This window comes from Balaenoptera acutorostrata, chromosome 9, assembly GCF_949987535.1.
Source record: "Balaenoptera acutorostrata chromosome 9, mBalAcu1.1, whole genome shotgun sequence".
Lineage (NCBI taxonomy): Eukaryota > Metazoa > Chordata > Mammalia > Artiodactyla > Balaenopteridae > Balaenoptera > Balaenoptera acutorostrata.
Genome location: NC_080072.1, coordinates 35,360,215 through 35,386,085, shown reverse-complemented (window position 1 = coordinate 35,386,085; position 25,871 = coordinate 35,360,215). Strand labels below are relative to the sequence as shown.

At 38.0% G+C, this 25,871-nt stretch overlaps 2 protein-coding genes across 2 annotated transcripts; both read right to left on the bottom strand.

The window, feature by feature from the left end:
* Positions 1-601: 601 nt before the first annotated feature.
* On the bottom strand, positions 602-11,604 carry SVIP (small VCP interacting protein). Its single transcript, XM_007174802.3, has 4 exons — positions 11,399-11,604; positions 8,868-8,918; positions 8,216-8,329; positions 602-5,127 (listed from the first exon to the last, which is right to left on the bottom strand). The coding sequence occupies exons 1-4, from the start codon at positions 11,450-11,452 to the stop codon at positions 5,113-5,115; spliced, it is 234 nt and encodes a 77-aa protein (XP_007174864.2). The 5' UTR covers positions 11,453-11,604; the 3' UTR covers positions 602-5,112.
* A 2,559-nt stretch (positions 11,605-14,163) lies between these two features.
* Positions 14,164-24,758, bottom strand: CCDC179 (coiled-coil domain containing 179). The gene is made up of 4 exons (XM_007174801.2): positions 24,633-24,758; positions 24,026-24,070; positions 22,398-22,502; positions 14,164-15,492 (listed from the first exon to the last, which is right to left on the bottom strand). Exons 1-4 carry the CDS (start codon positions 24,675-24,677, stop codon positions 15,484-15,486), a joined length of 204 nt encoding a protein of 67 aa, XP_007174863.1. The 5' UTR covers positions 24,678-24,758; the 3' UTR covers positions 14,164-15,483.
* Between the last annotated feature and the right edge of the window lie 1,113 nt (positions 24,759-25,871).

Genomic DNA, 25,871 nt, shown 5'->3' with positions numbered 1-25,871 from the left:
ATGAAAAAAAATTAAAGTTTTGTAGAGAATAAAATCATCTTGGAATAGTGATTATTGTTATATCTTTTAAAATACAATGAGTGATTTTATTTTTTTAAGATTTATTTATTTATTTATTTTTGGCTGCTTTGGGTCTGAGTTGTGGCTCATGGGATCTTTGTTGAGGCATGTGGGATCTTCATTGTGGTGTGCGGGCTTCTCTCTAGTGGTGGCCTGTAGGTTTCCTCTAGTTGTGGTGCAAAGGCTCCAGGGTGCGTGGGCTCTGTAGTTGAGGCACATGAGCTTAGTAGTTGTGGCACGCAGTTGCCCTGAGGCATGTGGGATCTTAGTTCCCTGACCAGGGATCGAACCCCGTCCCCTGCATTGCAGTGTGGATTCTTTACCACTGGACCCCCAGGTAAGTCCCGAATGATTTATGTTCCTCAACTAATATTAACACTGAATTTCTCTCTATAGTAATCAGCAGTATTTCCATCAAAACTTTTACTGTGCTAAATTTTTCTCCTAAACATTTACGTCTTTAATAATTAAAGTTAGTATCATTAATTTAGTTACTATTTTAGTTTTCTATTCCTGATGTAACAAATTACCAGAAACTTAGTAGCTTAAACAACACAAATTTATTATGTTATAGTTTTGTAGGTCAGAAGTTTGAGATGATCTCAATGGGGTAAAATCAATATGTCAGCAGGGCTATGTTCCCTTTTGAGGAGTCTAGGAGAGAATCCATTCCTTTGCCTTTTCCATCTTCTAGAGGCTGTCTGATCTCCTTGGTACATGTTCTCCCTTCCTCTATCTTCAAAGCCAGCAATAGAGTACTGCAGTGATGCTGCTTCTTTGTTTACATTTCTTTGACCACAGGTTGGAAAGGTTCTCTGCTTTTAAAGATCCATATGGTTAGATTGGGTCCACCTGGATAATCCAATATAATCTCCCCATTTTAATGTCATTAACTGAATCACATTTGCAAAATACCTTTTGCTGTGGTATATAACATATTCCCAGATTCCAGGGATTATGATGGGACCACCTTTTGGGGAGGGTGGCGTTATTCTTTCTGCCTACACATCTTATGATGGTCTTTTTTTTTTAATTAATTTATTTTTTATTATCTTTGGCTGTGTTGGGTCTTCGTTGCTGCGCATGGGCTTTCTCCAGTTGCAGCGAGCGGGGGCCACTCCCCGTTGTGGTGCACGGGCTTCTCACTGTGGTGGCCTCTCCCGTTGTGGAGCACGGGCTGTAGGTGCGTGGGCTTCATTAGTTGTGGCGTGTGGGCTCAGCAGCCGTGGCTCACAGGCTCTAGAGCACAGGCTCAGTAGTTGTGGCACACGGGCCTAGTTGCTCCGCGGCATGTGGGATCTTCCTGGACCAGGGCTCGAACCCATGTCCCCTGCATTGGCAGGCGAATTCTTAACCACTGCGCCACCAAGGAAGCCCTATGATGGTCTTTTTAAGTGGAGCTAAGAACATGGTCACAATTGACATTGGGGTCTAGCTGCTAGCTGAATGGCACTGAAAAAGAATATGGAAAAGTGAGACTATATTCAGAAGGAAAGGACTAAGTTTAGATGGCTCTTACTCATTGACTTAGTGAAAATCACTAGGTTCTTTTTTCAAAATTGTTTTGGCTATCATAAATCTTGCATTTCCCATATAAATTTTAATTGTTTTGTCAATTTCTCTGCAAGAGTTTGCTAGGATGTTTCATTTATTGATCAATTTGAGAATGCCATCTTGACAACACTGAGTCCTCCAATCCATGAACATGAATGTCTCACCATTCATATATTTTTAAAAAATTTTTTTTCTCAGCAGTTTTGTGGTTTTTACTTCAGATCTTTTACCTCTTTTTTTTTCCTAAGTATTTTATCCTATGTGATGATACTGTATGATTGACATTGTTTTAATTTTCAGATTGTTCATTACTTGCATATAAAGACAGAAATGACTTTTTCCATATAATGATTTCGTATTCTGCAACCTTGCTCAACACCTTAGTTTCAAAGTCTGCTATATATGCAAATGGATGGTTTCAGTGGCTTTTGAGAAAGAGAAAACTACCACATCTCAATCAACTTAAAGAACATACAGTAATCATGGGCATTTGAGATGCTTGCTTGGAGATGTTAAAGGAATACCTTAAATACCTTAAATATCAACCCAGATAGGTATACATATCTACCTACCTCTTACTGATCTGTTTATGCAGATATTATTCAAATCTAAAACTGACAAGTGTTACCTTTTCTTCTAAGGGCAGAGCATAATACTTATCAGTGAAAATAAACAAGTTGAAATGTTGGAGCAGAAAAAGAAAATTCATAGCTTATGCCAATTCTTCTGAGGTACCAAGGATGATAGTTAGAACCTTTACTATAGTATTTCTCTAAGAAAAATCCAGGAGACTAATAATAGCATTTCTTTATAGGAAAAGAAACATGCTTACCTATAAATTATTTAAGATGTAGTAAAGATAAAATTGTGTTAAACAGATGGCCAAAGCCAATTTCTTATATAGGAAAATGTATATTTGTACCTTGTAAGGCAGTACAGCATTTATAACAAAACTATTAATTACATTCCAAATACAATCAGTGGAAAAAAAGTATCACATACAGATGTTTTAAAAAACATGCAGCATGTTAGCAAAGGGGCTGTGTGGTAATATACAACTTTTTGTTACCATAGTAATAGTTTAATGATTAGAATGAAGAAGTAGTGATTTAAGCATTTTATATCTCAACATGATAGTTACATATAAGCATTTTACTGTTTGGTTTTATTTTAGTAATTTGTTTGGGGAGTTTGGGTGACATATCAATCATTATAATGCTTTCCTATTTAAATTATGAATTATGGGAAACTGGCTCTAGGCTAAGGTTTCATCAGGAACTGATTCATACCTTTGAGGAAGATTCCTGGAATATGTGTATGTGCATATACATTTTTTTTTAAGTAGTCACTTATTGGTTTCCTATCATGCATCCAGTCTCCCCTTTTTCCTTCCCCTTCCTAACACTATTCCTAACATTGAGTATCACCCCTTAGCCCATGCAACCCATGTGGTTTTGAGGAAACATGATCACACCCATGGAGGCAGGCCATGGTTGGCGGGAATGGCATATCCCACTGTTCCTAGAAAGCAATTCATCAGCACAACATTCTTGGTTCAACAGTAAATAAGCATGGTATTTGGATATAAACTGCTATTAGAAATAGAGCATTGTCCCCTAGATGTAAACCTTTTGTTTACACCAATCCAAGCTGTAATACAGATAAAATTGTTCTTTCCATAGTAAAACAGAAGCAAGGACGTGCACAGTTCTAGGATAGTATGCTCTGGTTCTATATCCATTCGTCTATTAATGTTCCTTTTTCCTTTCTGCCTTGGAAAATTTAATCATGTCCAAAAAAGTCAAAAATTATATTTCTAAAATATAATTCAATGACTTCACTATCCTTTATGAACAAACATACCGCTAATTCTCTAAAACTGAAAATTGAACCTGTCTATAACTACATATCTTGCCTGGATAGTCACAGATATTTCATTCTGTAATAGAAGGAAGTGATTTTTCCAAAGAGGAGTCAAGAGATCTATATTATAGTTCAAACTCTTTAAAATTAACATATATAATATACTGCAACATAACACAAGATTTGTGGGAAGGATGAGCGAGATAGTGGTTCAGTTTCCTTTTTGTAAATCAAATGAGCTGGTCTATTTAATTTACAGTCCCTATTGTACTTAATATTTGAAAATTCTAATTTAGGGCTCAGACTGTGGCCTTGTCATCCAAAAGAGCAACCAAATTAAAAGACACAGCAATTCTTCTATTTTAGCTTATTATATATTAAAAAACTCAAAAAACCAAATATGCTATAATACATGTTACAAATGAACAAAAATCTACAAAGTTTATGGCAATGTATCATATAGAATTACCTCACAATATTTTTATGTTTAAAGTAGACCTTTTTAAATACAGTACTTACATATTTCTCTTTCATATATTCATACTTGCCTTGGCAATTTGACATCTATATAAATCTTATGATCATTCTTTAATAAATATAAAAGAATAAAAACACCTATGAAATTTGGACAAACACATTACCACTATACTTTGTTATATTTAACCCATCCAGATTCTTAGTTTAACTCATTCAATTACTGCAAAGATCTTTATAGAGCTGAATCTGATACTGTATAATAGTACATCACTGCCCTCTGATGGAGCTGAATCTGATACTGTATAATAGTACATCACTGCCCTCTGATGGAGCTGAATCTGATACTGTATAATAGTACATCACTGCCCTCTGACGGAGCTGAATCTGATACTGTATAATAGCACATCACTGCCCTCTGACGGAGCTGAATCTGATACTGTATAATAGCACATCACTGCCCTCTGATGGCACCACTAATATATAATTTTAAACTCAGCAAGCAAAAAATAAAGTATTATAATGTAAAACACAGTATGTTAATTTTATAAGCTACAGAAGTAGGAAATAAATTAGGGGAAATTCAATGTTTTCTACAAATATTAATTTCTTAGTAAGTTATAAAAATTTACAGTGTTCCTTCATATAAGCCCTTCAAATGATTTTTCAAGATTTTCCCTGATGACCAGTTTAAAGGCACTAAGTCCATAAGTTTAAGCAAAAGTCTTCACATATAATGAAATAAAGAGATAAAAGGTTAATCGGCAAACTATAAATAGCTAGGTCATTTTATAAAGGAGGGAAAATACAAGTGCAAACTTTAATATCTGAGATGTATGCAGAGTTTTTCCATGCAATATATAAATATATATTCACTATTTAGGCCCATGTTTTAACTACTAAAAAACGGCAAATCACCCACTGTCTGCAGAAGAGCAAATGTAGGGAAAATAAGTATTTAATGAAAGGTCTGGCCATTTCCTAAGTCTAACAATCAAAAGCATTTTCAATATTCAATTTTGAAAAAGCACTGCATTTAAGAGCACTAAAATTACGACGTCTGAATCTTCATTTATTCAAAGAGAAGAAATTAAATTGAGGATGTCCGCTTGATTGCAGATACTAGTTATTGGCAGTAGACTCTTTCACTCATGTTATGCTTTATGAAACTGTCCACTAGAAAAGATAAAAATATAGAGAAAAGTAAATTTTGTTTAAAGTTATGTTACTATATTCTGGTGAACAAACACATAAGAGAGAAATACGGGCTATACAAATGTAAAATGATCTTTGTCAGTAGCAGTGATTAGTAAAATTTTACATTATAGTCTGAAATAAGATACATGATGGTGTAAAAATATAAAGAAATAAAACAAAATATCTGGGCAGATTAATGAGTGGTAGCTAGATTCCCAAATACCTGATAATCAGTAAAAGAAAAACAAAACATCACAAAACAAGAACAACAATGAAACTACAAAATAAGAATAAAGAAAAAAATTTTTTTTTAATAAAAAAAATAAAAGAATAAAGAAATTTTTGTTTGAGGCAGGGGAGCAAAGAAACGGTAGAAATTATTAAATAATGGTCTGGCAAAGTCTTTTCCTTGCTTAACTTGAGAAACTATTCCATTTGGTGTTCTGTTTAATCAAGTTTATTAAATCTGCAATAGTAAGTTCTGAAAAAGCCATTGGGATAGTACAGAGATATTTACCAGTCTCTAAAGTAGTGTTTTCCAAGTACATTCAAGGAATATTTTTTTAACATATTTTTTAAAAATCTTTATTTAAAGTTTGAAAGTTAAGGATTAATCCAAGTAAACTTGCTTTTCTTTATTTTAGAACTACTTACAGACTTAAATACTGTGCCTTTTTTAATCTCTAAGAAAGGAATTCAATGTATAACACAATATTCAGGATTTTTAAACACTTTTACCATGGGATTCTATTTTCCACAAAATATCTCTTAGGACTAGTGTTACAAACACTGGAGCAGTGATTCTCAATCTGGTTTGACATCAGACTCCTTGGGCAGCTTAGAAATCCTGATGGCTAAGTCCCACTCTCAGAGATTCTGATTGGTATAAGGTCGGACCCAAGGTTCAGTCTTTTCTGAAAGCTCCTCATGAGCCACTGCTCTAGACATCTGCCACCACTCCTCTACTAGTATATCCTGAACTGATGCTAGTTAGTGTCCTGATGCTATCATCACACCGACTTGGTAAAATAAGTTCTGCCTTTCCAGAACACAGTGAGCATGGCCAATGCCAAGTGTCCCAGGAAGAGGCAGCTAGTCAGGAGATGAATATGTGGAGGGCACGAAGACAGGAAAGGACATGTTTTCCTCATACTATGAAGTCGGGTTAGGAAGAATCTAGCTATACCACAGAACACTCAAGGCCAGCCTGTAGAACAGGCCTGACAGCAGCCCCTAAAAGAACCTAGGCCAAAGGGTTTGAGCATTAAAGTTACTCTTTATCTTGTATTTTCCATTCTGTTATCCCTGAGCCTCCAAAAATTTATTTTGAACTTCACTGTATGCTCTCAATGAGCAATGCAGGTGGTCAAAGAAAAAAGGTACTAAATTTAACACTGAGATGTTTTTCATTTTGAGCACTTCTGAAGGGACCAGAAGAAATATAGGGCCTAATTTATTTTTAATCTATAGGCTTCAGGGCACAGAAGCTTTGGGTTTAATTAAGAAAGCCCCTTTCTCCCTTAAGAGTTCAAAAGCTGATGTTAAATTTGTTAGGTTAGAACCTGTAAAATAAGTACCTTCTGACTATACATAAAGTATCCCTTTTGTAACATTATATGTGACTTCAAGTCATTCAGAACTTCTATTTCTTCTACTATGAAATAGTTGATCTCAGCATCATTTTCAGTTCCATAATTTAATTTTCACAAGTGCTTTGTCTTTGAGAACTCTGTATGAAGTAAACCTGGTGACATAGATCTTTATCTCAACAGAATATTGAAAGTAAGCATCTATACTTCTGATAAATATCTGACCTTGTATCTTCCAACTGTTTTACTTTACATTTACTCTATTCTATTATGAGGGTATATTAAAAAATAAATAAATAAAAAAAAAAATAAATAAAATAAATAAATAAATAAATAAACAAACACAATGGTCACAGTTATTTACCTTAATATCAAAACCAATTATTTTATATATTGTTAAAAGTTAACTATAAAAAATTATTTTCTTTTAATTTCATTTATTAAATGAGATTAGATGAAGTAACATATAATGATAAAATGCACACAGATAAATCTTATTGCTATGTGATATTCCTGAGTCAGAATCATGTCTGCTCAGGATGTTCCTGAACTGCCTGCCCCACAACTTGGGGTTGTACGTACATATATGTATTTATATAGATAGTTTTGAGAGCAAAAACCAAACCAAATGGAGAAGACAGAGAATCAGCTAAACAAGTGCTCATAAATCACTGACAAATTAAATATAAATGAAACTCAGGACATTGTCCTTTTCACAAATACCCTTGAGAAATGTATTTCCTTTAAAAATGGGACAAAGAAGAAAATCTTAATATCTGAACCATTCGTCTCCTGAGCTTTAACATGTAAAAGAAAACCTTTATAATCCTGCTAGACTGTAAAGATCCCCAAGTTCAGGGACATTGTTTAACTTGTCCATCATTATATTTCTAGTGTCAAGAGCTACAACTGCTACTACTGGGATGGGCATGTGTCAGACTCACCCCTGTACACCCTATTGTCCAAATTAACATTAACGTAACTATGACGATGAGTGACAATGGGAAGCTCAAAAATCTCAAATCATTTAGTGAAAAAAACTCAAAGAGTTTGAAGTAGTTTACAGTATAATCCAATATCTAAGATGGACGTATAAAATAAGATTAGAAATGATGTCTGTCAAAATGATACTGAATTTGGGTGATTTTTACTTTCTTCTTTGTGTCCTTCCATTTTGCTTAAGTTTTCTACACATTTAAGATTGCCATTAATCATATAAGTATGAAGTATTAAGATAGAGAGTTGAGATAATCAGGAAAAGTCTATTTTCATTTTGGGAAAAAGAAAGCAAATCTATTCCAATGAATGTTGGAATGTCCAAATAAATTGACACTTCTTCCAATCTATATTGTTTATGCTTTTAAATTAATTCACAATTTTCTGACAATCCATTCCCCGAGGAAATTATTGAACAGATTGCTACTTAAGTTTTGAAAAATTCCAGGTAAATCAAACCTTAAGTAAATTTTAATACTTACCCTAAGGCCACCTTCTGGTGGGGGCCCAGATGTAGCCATTTCTTTTTCTATTTTTTCCTTTTTCTTTCTCTTTTCTTCCACAGACTGAACATTCAGAATGCCCCGAGATGCAGCCTTCAGGAAAATTGTTAAGGAGTGTAGAAAAAGAACAAAACTTAATTTCCTGTTACCAAAAGGTGTTTTTTGTTTTTTGCCTTTTAGGTTTTTCTTTGGAGGTGGGGGGTAGGGAATGGGGTTGGTCTATTTTTGGTAACAAAGAATTAGACTATTTCTACAACAGCTTTACGTAAAACATATGATTTCTTCATTGGGTATTTTGCAACCATACACATTCTCCCCTTAAAGTTACTTCACATCTGTCAGTGTTTTATAAGGCACAGTCATTTCATCTCAAGGAAGAATGTTATTAAAGATTCTTCCTTGGCATCTCCCGTAACAGAAGACGTGTATAGAAATTTTCATACATTAAATGACATAAATGCATTAAACCAATTTATAGAAACAGAAATCATTTTGAAAATGTTTTCCTTTAATTTAAATTTCTAAGATATCAGATACCATTTTCATTAGAGACTACTACTAGTAATAGACATCTATAGAGAACAAAACGCAAATTTAATTATCTAAGGTAGAATTTTATTTTTACTGTCACCTCCTTCTGTCTTCTTTCTGCAGCCTCTGCAAGCTTTGCTCTTTTTTCTTCCTAGGAAAAATGTGTAAGAAATATGGTTTAAAACAAAACCAAACATTATCCTTGATATTTTATACTTCTATCTTCTAGGTAATATAACAGTTTACAAAAATAGTACTGGCCCCAAATGTCCTACTAATAACGCCATTATTTATAACGTTTATAAAATACTCAACTTTCTGAATTTCACTCTCCCAATCAGTAAACCTTCAAGGACTTCCCTGGTGGCGCATGGTTAAGAATCCGCCTGCCAATGCAGGGGACATGGGTTCAAGCCCTGCTCCAGGAAGATCCCACACGCAGCGGAGCAACAAAGCCCGTGCGCCACAACTACTGAGTCTGCGCTCTAGAGCCCGCGTGCCACAACTACTGAGCCTGCGTGACACAACTACTGAAGCCCGCGTGCCTAGAGCCGGTGCTCTGCAACGAGAAGCCACCGCAATGAGAAGCCCGCACACCTCAACGAAGAGTACCCCCGCTCGCCGCAACTAGAGAAAGCCCGCGCACAGCAATGAAGACCCAACACAGCCAAAAATAAATAAATAAAATAAATAAATTTATAAAAATTTTTAAAAATTTAAAAACCCTTCAAATAAGCACATGATGAGACATACACCTACATCTGTATCATATATATACATTATATATCTCATACACACACATACACACACAGAGTGGCCTATAAAATAATCTATTTGCTTTTTCAAAGAAAAAGAGCTTACAAGCTAGTCAGGGCAATAATAAAACAAATGACATTTAATAATACAAGCAAGGAAATACATGGTTTGGTACTGCCAATTAAAAAGGAGTTTGAAGCAGGCTGGTATTTTCGGAAGAAGTTCATGAATGAAGTGAGTGAATCTCATTGATAAGGCAGGAAGGACTAGAGGAAATTTATGAGATGTACTGCTCCATGTTGGGAAACCGTGAATATTCTTTTTCTATATCTATATTATTCATAATAATAAGTTATAAATTATGTAAATATATGACAGTAAGTAGCACTCTCTTGGGAGCTGTGTTAATAATTCCTCCATTTTCCATACCACAATACATTCATTCATTCATTTCATCCATTGGATAAATACTTATTGAGCAACTATCATGCCTCAGGAACTTTTCTAGGTGCTGAGGATACAGCAGTGAAATAATACAGATAAATGTTTCCACCCACATGGAATTTACATTCCAACGAGGACAGTCACATATAATCAAATAAACATACATCTGTCAGATTGAAGTAAGTGCTTTAGGGAAATATAAAGAAGAGTATGGTCTATAAGAAATGGCAGGATGGGTGGATGGTAGAGTGGAGAATCTACTTTATATAGGGTGGTGAAGAAAAGCCTCAAAGATAAAGTGACATTCAAGCAGTGAGCAATGTGGTTATCTGGGGCGGGGGAGGGGAGGAAGGGCTTAACAAATGCTGGCAGATTGGTATTTTATCAATAGCCAGATAAACAAAATTAAGAACATTTAAAAGCAACAGTAGCAAGAAAGACAAGGTGAACTTTCTCATATCAACTTCCAGGTCATTTTTAGTATGTATGATCAAATAGCTGAAGAGTTAATGTACTTCCCTAAACAACTCATTTCCTTCAACGAATTTTTAGCCAGATACAAGAGAGGAATTTAGGTTTTCTGTTATCAACTTCCTGTAAGGATTATTAAGGTAAAAATGCTGTTAAAAATTAGAAAGCTACAAAAAAGTATAAATGTATTATACCACAAACCACCTAGTTAAGTCTGAAATTATCCAGATAAATAACGAATACTTTCTAGTACAAGTATGTCCCAAATATTGCATGGAACAAATCTACGTATCTTTTAAATGTATTTCTTGTTTATCTGAAACTTCAAATTTAACTGAGCGCCCTATATTTTTATTTGCTAAACGTGGCAACTTTACAAACTGTACACTCGGTACCACATAAAATACTTTTTTAAAAAAACCTTAAAAGTGATAAAGACTAAAGGTAAATCATTAATACAATATCCAATAAAGCGCAGAAATATACGAGACTTTATTGATCACCTTCTTTAAACAGCTGGTACAAACACAGGAAGATGCACATCTACAAGATTAAACACTTCAGTTCCCGGAGAAAGAAGGATTTCTTTTCGCACCCTAACTCCATCTACCGCATCGCCAGGAATGGCCGCCACACCGCACCGTCCACGTGCGCCTGCGTCCTACGAACTGCCAATTCTGCCACCCGGCTGAAGGTAAAGAGACGCTGGAGCCGCCTTTAGAAAGACACCGACGCGGAGGCAGCAGCCCAGGTCCGGCAGGCAGGACCTCAAGGTTCCTCGGAGCACAGCCACCATCTCCGCCACCAAGGTCCCCGTCGACGGGCTCCACGGCCCATGCCGCCGCTTCCAACGGCCCGTCCTGGAGCCGCAGCTCGGGGCCTCCGGAGCGCCCCTCCGGGAACAGGTGCGCGCGGCGCGGGCGGGCGGACGCGGGGACGCTGGGAGGCGGCCTTACTTACCAGGTCCGGCGAAGGAGGCGCGGCCTCCGTGGGACAGGGAAAACACAGCCCCATGGGGATCGCGGCTGGGGGAATTCCCCTCCTGGGTCCGCCCCAGACCAGGCCGCGAGAACTGCGCGATCAGACCCGGGTCCCAGTTATGCGGTGCTCGCTCCGCCCTCAGCGGGCGGCTCGGTGACTGGGCGGCTCGGCTCCGCCCCGCTCCTCTGCCGCAGCGCCTCACCGCCGCCCGCGGCTCCACCCCCGCCCGCGGCTCCACCCCCGCCCCACCATTCCTCCGGGGCTCGGCTCCGCCCCCCTGATGCCAGCCTCCACCCTGGTCGCGCCTGGACCCCACCCCTGAAGCTAGCCTCCGCCCCACTGAGGCAACTCCCCCCCCCACACTTCCAGAGGCTCTGCTAGGACAGGGCCTTGATCCCAGGAAACACCTGCTGAGGGCGACATGCAGAGGAGGGGTGGAAAAGCTTGGCTATGGCCTCCAAGCTAGCCCAGTTGGCTAACCCTGTATAAATGAGTGACAAGACTCTGGATAGTTTATGCTACCCCTTTTGTGAGAAGGGACTCTCACCTCCAAGAAATTAAAGCCAAGATTTCAAGTTGATGTCAGCCCCCTTTTTTGTAAGTGCCACTCAGTACTACTTCAGTTAAGAGGGCAGAACGTGAAATCCATCACTGTGTTTTAGAATTGAGCCTCATGAATGCACCTTTAGTTGAGTTTCCTATTAGTTTCTGGTGCTTTGGATTCATTTATCCATCCAAGAGTAATAATAATGTTTGATATATTCAGAAATATTTAAATTGAATGCTTCTCAAATTTTAATAGGCATAAGAATCACCTGGGCATCTACTTAAATGAATTAACATATGAGTTAACAAATTTCACAGCCAAATGGATGTATCATTGGAAAATTGATGCAAGCATACAGGGTTCTTGATCTTAATCTTCTGTTAACAGTTTTATGAAGTTTTCCTTTAGAATTCTTTAATTTCTTATCCAGTTCAGTGCTATGGTCTAAAAATTATCAGAAGCCTGCACCTGTCAAAAAAATCCTTTCTATGACTCCTCTTGAAGATGAAGCATTTTTTGCAAGAGCATCGGAGTGAAATAGTGACCATCTGTAAATGACAAAGGACTTGAAAAGACATGATTGAAGATCTGATTACAGTGCAATTGACAAAGAAACTTGGTTACTGCTGTGACATACAACAATTCAAGATAATTACTAACATTATGGCTGTTAACATTTTACTAAGACATAACCAGATTTTTAGGAGCTCCATATAATTTCCAGTATATCTATATTAATAACATTTACCCATACAATATAAAATAAGAAGGTTTATCAGCACTCATTTGATAATGCTTCCCATGTAATTTAACATACCAAATAAGCCTAATTTGTATAATATTCCTCTTTCTCAGATGCTTCAGGTATCCTCTCTGAAGCATCCTAGAGTTAGCTAGAAGTCAAAATAACTTCTATTAGAATTTGATATTTGGGAAGTTTTTCAAAAATATCAAAAGGGTTTCAAAATACTTGGTCACATAGGATCATATGTCACAGTGGAACAATACTTAACTACTTAACCAGTGACAATAAAAGATTTCAAAAGCAAATGTCAAAAGTTGTAACAGGGCTTCCCTGGTGGCGCAGTGGTTGAGAATCTGCCTGCTAATGCAGGGGACACGGGTTCGAGCCCTGGTCTGGGAAGATCCCACATTGCCGCGGAGCGGCTGGGCCCGTGAGCCACAATTGCTGAGCCTGCGCGTCTGGAGCCTGTGCCCCGCGACGGGAGGGGCCGCGATAGAGAAAGGCCCGCGCACCGCGATGAAGAGCGGTCCCCGCACCGCGATGAAGAGTGGCCCCCGCTTGCCGCAACTGGAGAAAGCCCTCGCACGAACCGAAGACCCAACACAGCCAAAAATAAATAAATAAATAAATAAATAAGAAAATCCTTTAAAAAAAAAAAAAATGGCAATATTAATTTAAAAAAAAAAAAAAAAAAGTTGTAACAGATTACTGGTTAAAGGTAAAGAAACTTTGCAGTCAGTTATCCAAAGCAAATCAATATTTTAAGAAAACTTTGTCTTCTTAATAGAGAGAAAGCCAAATTCAGGTTTTGTACCACTTTACCTTTCATAATAAAATTAATTTACTCAATTAAATTGATTCTAATCTTGATCAGTCCTGACCACACATAGAATGCCTTTCTAAAGATTCATTTTTTTGTCCCTCACAATCTTCTACAACTTTCTATATCCACATTAATTTGTCCCTTATTTTCTTTCCCATTTAGGAATAACCAGCTTTAGGACAAAATTACTTTCTTTTCCCTTAACAAAACGCATTTCCATTCTTTATACCCTCTTTTTCCTTGCATACAAAGATGTTTTCCTTATTAATTTTTACTAGTTTTAATTACATATTTTAATTATTATAATTCTTAACCTTAAAAAGCTTACTTTCTAGTGAAAACTAAGGAGTAAGCAATTTATGAACTTGTACATTAGCATTTTGTAAATAGGCAAACTTGCGAATACTATTTGTAGTTTCTAAAAACAGGCGATTCCTTAAAGAAAATGTCTCAGTGTGACACCAAACATATTTATTTATTTATTTTGAATGTTATTTTATTTATTTGTTTATACATCAGGTTCTTATTAGTTATCTATTTTATACACATCAGTGTATACATGTCAATCCCAATCTCCCAATTCATCCCACCACCACCCCCACCACCCCCGCGCCACTTTCCCCCCTTGGTGTCCATACATTTGTTCTCTACATCTGTGTCTCTATTTCTGCCCTGCAAACCGGTTCATCTGTACCATTTTTCTAGGTTCCACATATATGCGTTAGTATACGATATTACACATTTATTAATAGTCCTAAATATCTTTAGTTTCTCTGTAAAAGGAAACCTATGTTCAGTAATTAATATTTCAGTATCTTATTTGGAAATGAACTGGATATTCAATGAATTGCCATCATTGAACTTAATTTAGCAGTTTCAAGTTACAAAAAAAAAATCTGGAGGACCTATTTTTGATAGATATACTTAAAACATAATTATTCCTAAAGAGTTCGCTTAAAACTCTTATTTACATTTAATTTACTTAAAAGTTTCATCATATCAAGTTATTTTTCTTGCTGACAAATTTTGTAATGGGGATAAGATCTTATTTGATTTCTAGTAAACCTAGGTACAATAAAAATATTATACTTAATGTTGATGACCCTAAAGAAATGTCTGTATTAATTAAACCAACCAACTGAAACTTGTTTTCATTCATTTAAATTAAATCTATTTCATTTAATCTATTAATTCTAGATCATGTGATCCTAAAATTCATTTGGGTTACTTTCTTTTATATTTCTGAGTATTTATATAAGCACTTAATTTCCTTTAAGCCAACTAAATAGAGTTCTTTTACAAATTAATATTGGCAATACCACACCTCTACAACACACATATATAAATATATACACACAGACACATAGTTTCCACTATGTGGACAGAGAATATAGCCAATATGTTATAGTAACTTTAAATGGAGTAGAATCTTTAAAAATATTGAATCACTACATTGCACACCTGAAACTGATATTGTTAATCAACTATACTTCAATAAAAAACAAAACAGAACAAAACAAAACTCTTTCCTAGGACTGTTTAAAGATTTTAAACATTTTGTTTAAACACAAGTCATTATAAATATACAGCAGAGGAAACTTATTTCCCCCTATTATTAAAGCATAATTCTAAATCTCTAAATAAGTTGTAAATCCAATTGTAAAAATGTAAACATGAATACCTCGTTTTCAAAGGCTTATGCATATTATTATTTGTTGAAAAGAAGCAAATCTCAAATTACCACAGAAAAGAAAGTGGTGGTAAGATACGGTATTTAATAAAATTCTAGACCCTGTAGCTTGGATGTTAAATGGTTGCACTGTTTATTTTGCTGAAATGGCAGAGCATTGTCTTTATTTTTCAAACGAAGTCAAATCACAAAATGCCACTTGATGTTAGAAATCTGCATATTTTGGTCTGGCATGATTTCTTCCATACAGACTTCAGCTTTATGTCCACTAGAAGAGATTAAAATACACAAAGAAAAATAAATTCAGTCAACATATACATAAGGAAAAGTTTATACAAACTATAAGTTCTCTGGGAAAGGTCTCAGAGGGAGAAGCCTGTCTTATACAAAAAGAATTGTATAAAGAGCTAGAAATGCTATTCTAAATTAAAACAAGGTCACATTCAGATAGAAGTCAGATATGAGAAGCACTATTATCAAATAAATCATATCTGGGAATAAATATGACATAAACATTTTTTTCTATGAGTCAAGCAACAAATGCTACAAGTAAAAAGAATTTGCAGAAACCAAAACTAACAATCTGGAGAAAGGGTAAAGGCATTTCTGAACATAATGGATATGACAGAGATGTTAAACATAAGGATTTTTCTTCCCAAGTCTTATGGTATGTGATTGACTGAGAAGGTATATTATATGCATCTATTGAGGGTTTGAAGTCTTGAAATGACCCAAAATGAAGTGAACAAGAGGGACAAATAAGTAAAAATGGAAAGATTATGTTTATCAGTATCAGCAAGAACTGAACCTTAAAATAATATTTCAGGATAATTTTAATATGCATGAATATTATAATTATATAATTAGGAGAAAACTTTTGTTATAGAGACTTTAAACAGACAAAATGAAAACAAAAACTACTTTTTCAAACTTTTCACATCTGAGTGCTCTAGCCTCATCCTGCATCTTCTGTTCTACTGGGCACAATCCATGTTAATAAAGGACTTATACAGATGGACTCAGACCTTTATTTTCATCCCAAACCATTTAAGATGTACAAAGTAGTGTTATTCTGTGTGGTCTGGTTTTGGTGCTAATCTTACATTCATTACTACTTTGCAACAAGATTAGTAGAGAAACTGAGAGTAAACATTTATGTTCGTTTATAATAATTTGATATTGCTATAACATTTTGATTGCATGTTACAGAATGATCAGTCCACAATGGTTTGGAAATTAAACCAAACAAAATTTATCTTAGCCCACATTTGAGAAGCAGGGAGAGCCTGAGCTTAAATAGGAGGTACTATATATTTTGGTCAATATATAGAAGAAACACTAGGATAGTGTATACTTTGGACCTTTGAGCCCCTGACGTTCTTTTTTTCAGGAAAAGCGTGTATTTTTTCCTTTACAGGATATCAGAACTTTCATGACTGCCTAGTACTGCCAAAAGAAAATATCTGGATGTTCTGAAGATAACTCCAGAATTTTTGTATTAACGACAATGAATACTAAGTACCAGATTGAGCTCAGGCTTTTCATGGATCATGCATTTTATTTTTTATATTTGTATTTATTTGTGAGACATTTCAGTTGTCTCTGAAAGCTCAAGTGAGTTGGTGGGATAATTGATAAAGAACATTTTGTAGATATTTCTATAAGACACATCTGGTAGCTCAAGAAAGAAAAAGGAGCTTTTTAATGGAACACCCAAATGGTTTGGTATTGAGGGCAAGGCACAAAAGGAGGAGATCAATGGCACAAGATATCAGCACTGAAAAAGGGATAGAAAGATTAACCAAACTAATTGTGTGAAAATGCATCAAGAGTTAAAGGGTTCAGGGCTTCCCTGGTGGCGCAGTGGTTGAGAATCTGCCTGCCAATGCAGGGGACACGGGTTCGAGCCCTGGTCTGGGAAGATCCCATATGCCGCGGAGCAACTAGGCCCGTGAGCCACAATTACTGAGCCTGCGCGTCTGGAGCCTGTGCTCCGCAACAAGAGAGGCCGCGATAGTGAGAGGCCCGCGCACTGCGATGAAGAGTGGTCCCCACTTGCCACAACTAGAGAAAGCCCTCGCACAGAAACGAAGACCCAACACAGCCATAAATAAATAAATAAATATTTAAAAAAAAAAAAAAAAAAGAGTTAAAGGGTTCAGAAGTGGTGGCAATTGCCATACCCTGTAGAAAGGTGGTCTCAGGAATCCCTTCTCCCCTGCATCCCCCATTATTAAACTTTGCTAAGGTGTACCTGTGCAGATGTAAAATATGTTGTGCAGGCATATTTTAATACATATCAGAGAGACCATGATTATGGAGGTGGAATTATAAACATTGGTGCATCAGCACGGGAGGAGCTATGTAGATATTTAAGACAGTACAATAACTGTAAAGCTGCAGATCCTGGGTTTCTATGTGGCAATACATAAACTCCCTTGATGATACGAAAAACACAGTGAAACTAAACTAAACGTTTATCCATAATATGCATTTACTCCAGAAACTCTGGGAGGAGGATGAGTTAGTTACACAAGGAGGATGATCACAGCCTGAAAAGGAAAGGAAGATACTTTCTTTCACATTAATATAACCTCAATACGCTTTAGAGCAGCAAGGAAGCCACTTCAATTTTTTACCACTCGAAACATACTTGCAGCTAGGGGTTGGCCAGTGACTCAGTTTTAATCAAAGAAAAATAAGTGGGGGTTTCCAGTCTGACATGTAAAGAGCTTGGAAATCATCACTCCCATTCTCACAACCAGAAAAATGCTGAACAAACTGAAAATTAACTTTTCTTAGATCCGTCATAGAACTGAGGTCACAGGGCAAATTGCTGTGCTGAAAACTGAAGAGACAAACAATGCTGCTAGAGCCAATACTGGGAGGAACACAAACTTTAATGGACAAATTGCTGAGGCTCAGTATGGATTAGCTTGAAAGTTAAAAACTCGGGTTGGTGGGGAGTTTTAGGGAGGCCCTCTTAGGGAGGTCTTCATACTTCCTTGAGTGAAGATAAGAACTTTAGTTGGACATTTTCCATACCTTATGTAGAAAGCTCTGGATTTGGGCATTTCCCTTCCCCCAGGTCATTTAGAGTTTGATAAAACCCAAATTAGTTAGGTCCTGATAAAACAGTTTCCCTTGAGGGGATGCCCTATTAGGAGAACAGAGAGCTCTAAGTATTTCAAAATGGTAGTTTTTCCCCTCCCACTGCTGGAAGCAAAAAGAGATTTTTCTCTGATCTTCACTCATATGATCATATCACTAGAAGTAGAAAAAGCATTTGACAAACTGCAACACCCATTTATGAGTAAAAAAAACACATTCTGCAAAGTAGGAATAGAGAGGAACTGTCTCAACTTGATAAAGAATATCTACAAAACACCTACAGCTAACATCATATTTTTTTTAAGATTTTTTTTTTTGATGTGGACCATTTTTAAAGTCTTTATTGAAATTGTTACAATCTTGCTTCTATTTTACGTTCGGTTTTTTGGTCACAAGGCATGTGGGATCTTAGCTCCCCAACCAGGGATTGAACCCGCACCCCCTGCCTTGGAAGGTGAAATCTTAACCGCTGGACCGCCAGGGAAGTCCATAACATCCTATTTAATGATGAGTAACTAGATGCTTTCCAGCTAAGATCAGGAACTCTGATGAAAAAAAATCAAAGATGATCTAGATAAATATGAGAAACAATGTTCATTTACAGAAAGACTCAATATTATTAAGATGTCAGTTCTTTTCAAATTGATCTATAGCTCTAGCACAATACAATCAAAATTCCAGAAAGTTACTTTGTGGATTTTGACAAACTGATTCTAAATTTTATATGGGAAAACAAAAAGACCCAGGATTGCTGACACAACATTGAAGGAGAAGAACAAAGTTAGGAGACTGACACTATCTGACTTCAGGATTTCCTATAAAGCTACCGTAATCAAGTGTGGTATTGGCAAAAGAACAGATAAATACTCATTTAATGGAACAGGATAGATAGCCCAGAAATAGACCCACACAGATAGTCAACAGATATTTGACAAAGGAGCAAAGGCAGTACCATATAGGAAGGGTAGTCTGATCAACAAGTGGTGCCAGGACAAATGGAGCAACAGCCACATGCAAAAACAAAGTCTAGGGGCTTCCCTGGTGGCGCAGTGGTTGAGAATCTGCCTGCCAATGCAGGGGACACGGGTTCGAGCCCTGGTCTGGGAAGATCCCACATGCCGCGGAGCAGCTGGCCCATGAGCTGCAATTACTGAGCCTGCACGTCTGGAGCCTGTGCTCCGCAACAAGAGAGGCCGCGATGGTGAGAGGCCCGCGCACCGCGATGAAGAGTGGCCCCCACTTGCCACAACTAGAGAAAGCCCTCACACAGAAACGAAGACCCAACACAGCCAAAAATAAATTAAAAAAAAAAAAAAAAAAGTCTAGACACTTAGCTTACACTCTTCATTAAAATGAACTCATAATGTATCACAGACCTAAATGTAAAGTGCAAAACTGTAAAACTTCTAGAAGATAACACGGGAGAAAATCTATGTGACCTTGGAGTTGGCAATGAGTTCTTAGATACACAAAAAGCATGATCCATGAAAGAAATAGTTGATAAGTTAAGCTTCATTAAAATTAAAAACTTCTGCTCTGGGAAAGACACTGCTAGAAGAATGAAAACACAAAGCACAGATTGGGAGAAAATATTTGCAAAACACATAAAGAACTGGTATCCAAAATATACAAATGACTCAAAACTCAACAATTAAAAAAAAAAAGAAATTAAAAAGTGGGCAAAAGGTCTGAACAGACACCTTACCAAAAAAGTTATACAGATTCAGATAAACATATGAAAAGATTGTCAAGAGTACATATCATCAGGGAATTGCAAATTAAAACAATGAGATATCACTACACAACTGTCTAAATGGCTACAATCCCCAAACACTGATAACAAATGTTGCCAAGAATGAGGAGCAACAGAGAACTCTCATTCACTGCTGGTGGGAATGCAAAATGATACTGCTACTTTGGAAGACAGTTTTGCCAGTTTTTTCTAAAGCTAAACATAGTTTTACCATGTGACCCAGCAATTGTGCTCCTAGGTACTTCCCCAAATGAGTTGAAAGCTTATGTTCACACAAAAACCTGTCCATGAATGTTTATAGCAGCTTAATTGATGTTTGCCAAAAATTGGAAGCAACCAAGATGTTTTTCAATGGGTGAATGAATCCATACAATGGATTAAAAAAATGTTATCAAGCCATGAAAAGATATGAAGGAAACTTCAGTGCATATCACTAAGTGAAAGAAGCCAGTCTGAAAGACTACATACTATATGATTCCAACCATATGATGTTCTGGGAAAAGCAAAACTATAGAGATCGCAAAAAGATCAGTGATTGCCGGGGGCTTGAGAGGGGTGAGGGAAGAGGGAAGGGATGAACGTATAGTGCACAGGAGATATTTAGGGCAGTAAAAAATCTCCTGTATAATATTGTAATAGTGTATAAAAGGTGTATATATATATATATATATATATGTTTGTGCAGGGGAGTGTCTATCATCTTTATTGAAGTATCGTTGACATGCAATAAACTGCACATATTTATTTGAAGTGTACATTTTTAAATGTTTTGACACGTGTACATCCATGAAACCATCACCACAAACAAGATAATACATACATACATATAAAGAGGCTATTTTCCTGATCAAAAAGAACCAATTCAGCAGGTGTATACTTTTCGCCCTTTGTCCTGTATCTTTTTCTTTTGGAATGTGGACACAATCTCTACCTATGTAGAAGCTTTTATGAGACAATGAGAATAAAAGTCATGTGAAAAGTGTGAAGGATCAAAAAGACAGAAGGAACCTGAGACTTCTTCGATGATTTTTGAAACCACCATATCAACCCTAGACTGCCTAGGTCAGGAGTTCTCCTTTGGAAGAAAAAATACTCCTATTTGGTTAAACCATTGCAGTTGAGTTTCTCTTATAAGGAGATGAAGTTAGAAATTCCTAACTGACATGCTATCCATTAGTTGGGCTTATAAAATATTTTCTTTCAAAAAGAAAACCAACAGAAAAAAAATCTTAATGATCAGAAATATAACTTTTTCCAAATCTTTCTATAATGAAATATAATCCTGATCCTGGAAATTGCCTGAATAAGGCCAGGACTCACTACTAAGGTGGAAGAGGAATGGATGAGGAAATTTGGGGATTTTCACCCTAAAGAAAAGTCTGCATATGAAGGGAGGTAACAGTTTTATTCAAATATCTGAAGGACTTTCCAGTGGAAAGGCCATTGGATTTATGACTGGCTATTAGACGTGTAATTGGTACCACATGTAAAAGGCTCATGCAGGCAATATAACCATGTTATGTGGAAGAACTTTTAAATCCTTGCCAAAGGTATGCAAAGATGGAATATAAGCTGTGGTAGAGTTTTCTGATGTTGCCAAGGGTTCAAGCCTAGGCTGAAAAACTATTTGGCAGGAGATTTTGTGATTTATTCTCCAAATAATACAATCCAGAAGATTTAAGTGAATAACTTTAGGCAGTCAGATAATATACACAAAGGAAAAACTGGAATCCAGAACACTGAGGTTTCAAAGACCACACTCTTTCCATTAAACCACATCATCGGGGCTTCCCTGGTGGTGCAGTGGTTGAGAGTCTGCCTGCCGATGCAGGGAACACGGGTTCGAGCCCTGGTCTGGGAAGATCCCACATGCCGCGGAGCAACTGGGCCCGTGAGCCACAATTACTGAGCCTGCGCGTCTGGAGCCTGTGCTCCGCAACAAGAGAGGCCGCGATAGTGAGAGGCCCGCGCACCGTGATGAAGAGTGGCCCCCGCTTGCCACGGCTGGAGAGGGCCCTCGCACAGAAGCGAAGACCCAACACAGCCATGAATAGATAAATAAATAATAAAATAATAATTTTAAAAAAAAAAACAAAAAACCACATCATCTCCAGGAGACAACTACAAAAGAGATTTAAATAACAGATGAGAATTTGATTAGAGGAGTTTTAAGGTATCTCCCAGACTGCAGTTACTGATTTCTCAAAGGAAAGGAAAGAAACAAAATTTAGAGTGTTACATAAATGAAAAATTGAGGATGTCTCTTGCATTTAAGGATCTGTTAATTTCAGTGGCGACTCTACACTTACTAGGAGTCCTGGTTCTGGAACAGGGGCAGGCCTTGAAAACCGTTTACTAAATTTCCTCTTCTGTTTCCTTAGGTTTTGCATACGCTCTATACGTTTATCTGTGGACTATGGGAAAATTAGAAGGAAAGAAGACATTTACAATGTAAACAGCATAGCATGCTGACAACATTTTCGGTTTGTGTCCATAAAAAAAGATAAACACGATCAGTGCGTACAGCTTACATAGCTACACAGAAGGAGGAAAAAAACTTTCTGCAAATGTGTGATTTATAGATGAAGAAAACATTTTGGAGCCTCAGTATTCTTTTTTTTTTGTGGTCTTAGTTGGGGCACACGGGATCTTCGTTGCGGCATGCGGGATCATTCCTTGCGGCGGCGCGCGGGCTTCTCTGTAGTAGTGGTGCGTGAGTTTTATCTCTTCTCTAAGTTGTGGTGTGCGGGTTTTCTCTTCTCTAGTTGTGGCGCATGGGCTCCAGGACATGTGGGCTCTGTAGTCTGCGGCATGCAGGCTCTCTAGTTGAGATGCGCGGACTCAGTAGTCGTGGCGTGTGCGGGCTTAGTTGCCCTACGGCATGTGGGATCTTAGTTCCCCAACCAAGGATCGAACCCGCGTCCCCTGCATTGCAGAACGGATTCTTTACCACTGGACCACCAGGGAAGTCCCACCTCAGTAGAGTTTTCAAATGAAACTTTTACTCTTTATTTCCACTTCATTAACTGTGCACAATAGTGCACAATATGGACAATAGAAAACAATGTTAAGAAGGAAGAATAGGACTTTCCTGGTGATGCAGTGGTTGAGAATCTGCCTGCCAATGCAGGGGACACAGGTTCGAGCCCTGGTCCGGGAAGATCCCACATGCCGTGGAGCAACTAAGCCAGTGCGCCACAACTACTGAGCCTGCACTCTAGAGCCCGTGAGCCACAACCACTGAGCCCACGTGCCACAACTACTGAAGCCCACGCGCCTAGAGCCCGTGCTCCACAACAAGAGAAGCCACCGTGTGAGAAGCCCGCGCACCGCAACAGAGTAGCCCCCGTTCACCACAACTAGAGAAAGCCCACACACAGCAACGAAGACCCAACGCAGCTAAAAATAAGTAAATAATTTTTTTTAAAAGAAGGAATAAATCATACAATGAATTTTGTGTGATCTTATGTTTATAAAGTTCAAAATCAAGAAAAACAATATCCTTTTGGAAGCACATAGGTGATAAACTATTAAAGAAAAAGATTAGCTTGATAAAAATAAAATTCAAGGTAGTGGTTACCTCTGGGAGAGACACAGGGAGGTCGAGTAGGGAAGCAGCCCCTAAATGAATTCAAGGATACTCATGTTTTCTTAAATTGGAGGTATATTTTGTTACCCTGCTTTAAAATTGTGTATGCTACATATATCCTTGTGTATGTATCACATGTTACATTTAAAAAAGGAGCATATTAAACCATTTAGGTTATCCTAGTTAAGACCCATTCTGATAGTAGTCACAAGATCCCCGAGTCTCAAGAAAGATAACACAGAAGTGTCTAGCTAATAGTACTTCTGTCATATTAGGGACGGTCACACAGAAAGGAACAAGATAAAGTCACACTTTCGAATTAACCAGAATTATTTATGTAAACATTACCTGCCTTTCAGTGACGTCTGAAGGATGATGCCATTTCGAGCCTTCCTACATAACATGTAAAATTAAAAAATAAAATAAAAGTCATGAGCAAACAGAAAAATCAGCTATTATAATCGGAAGCCTATGCTACTGTTTTCTATTTATGTAATAGATGTCTATTATCTCAACTGCAAGAGGCAGGATCAGAATAAGAGCATCAAAGTCAACATTGGGGTGGAAGATGAGATAGTATTTTGAGAAAAAAGAACCTGCTATGAACCACATTACCGGGACTACTGAGATTTATTCTGGAATGAAAGGCTGTACAAGAAATCCAAAAATTCATGTTTCTGTTGGTACTGAATTTTGTCATGCTGGGTCAATAAGTCATTCAACAAACAGATGACTGCACGCGCCTGGCCCCCAGCAGGTGCGAGGTGGGGCTTTTCCTCCTCCCGGTGGGTCCTGCAGCCCAGAATCTAGTCTGCCTCCTTCACCCGGGATTTCCCAACCCCAAAGCACCAACCCCCGCGTAAAGGCCAGCAGCGCGAGCGGCCGAGGCGGCCTCCGAGGGGGGAGGCCGGCGCCAGGGCGGCAGAGGCGGCGTTGAGGGCCCGGGGGGACTCACGGCGTTGACTTGGACAGCGTCGTCCTCCCTACAGCACAGACACATGCTGCAGAACCTCGCAGCGCCGCGGCGCCCACTGCCGGACCCCCGCCAAGTCCTCCCGGGTGCGCCACCTACGGCCCGCGAGCCCCGCCCGGTCCCGTCACAATTCTCTTTATCCTGGCCGGAAGGGCCCCGCCCTTTCCCTTAGCCGTCTTCCAATCCCAGTGCCGGGAAGGTGGAGTGCCTAGCCTCGGAAGAGCATCTGTGGAACTAGGGATGTCAGGTCACCACAATCCCCTATCCTTCCGGCTCTGTCGCTCAAACACCCACATAACATCAATTTTCTATCTTCCAGTCCGGATCTCTCTACACTCTCTCCAGGGAGTTCCCTTCCCTTCTAACACATCTAGCTTAGATTCCACGGTCCCTCACTTTAGCCTATCCTACACCTCATTGTTCTTCCGTCACAGTTTCCAATTGGATCCATCCAACTACTTGTCTTCATGTCCATAACCGGGCTGAAGGGGGGGAAATCTTGAAGATGGTTGCAATACATATTCATGACCTCCAACTTAAACTGGGTCCTCGTCGCTGCTTACCACTTTCATGTTGCACTACCTCTTTCTTTTTAGTACTCAGCATTTCCTTCAAACTTTCTTCCCTCTATTAAAATCTGAATCCACCATCTCCCCGTCACTTTTAGCAGAAGTAGGACAGTTCTTGCTTCACACGCTAATAATGGCTAACACTTCTATAGAGTTTATGCTCAGCATATTAACTCATTAACTCCTTATAGCATCCCAACAGGGTAAATGTGTGATGATTACCGGCTGGGAAACAAGGGACTAGTATGTTAAATAACTTGCCCAAGGTTATACAACTGGAGAGTGAGCTGGGATTTAAATCCACAGTCTGCCTCCAGAGCCTGTGCTCTTAATACTGTGCTATGCCACCAACTGCTTTTAAAAGCCCAGACTGCGCAATAAAACCAATTCTGGGCATGCAGAAAGAATTTAGTAACTGGGAAGAACTGCTGCTGGGGTCCATTGATACTGCCAGGTGAAGTGTCATGGCTAGAGTGACACTGAGAGCTAAAGAACAGGTCTGAGTCCAATCCTTCTCCCCTCCACCTGCCTTCCAATCTTCCTTCAGCACCCACTATTGGCTAAATCTACAAGGACTCCAGCTGGCCAAATTTCCAGCTCTTTTATTTCTAAAGAGAAATAAAATATGCAGAGTTCCAGCCCTGGCTTCACA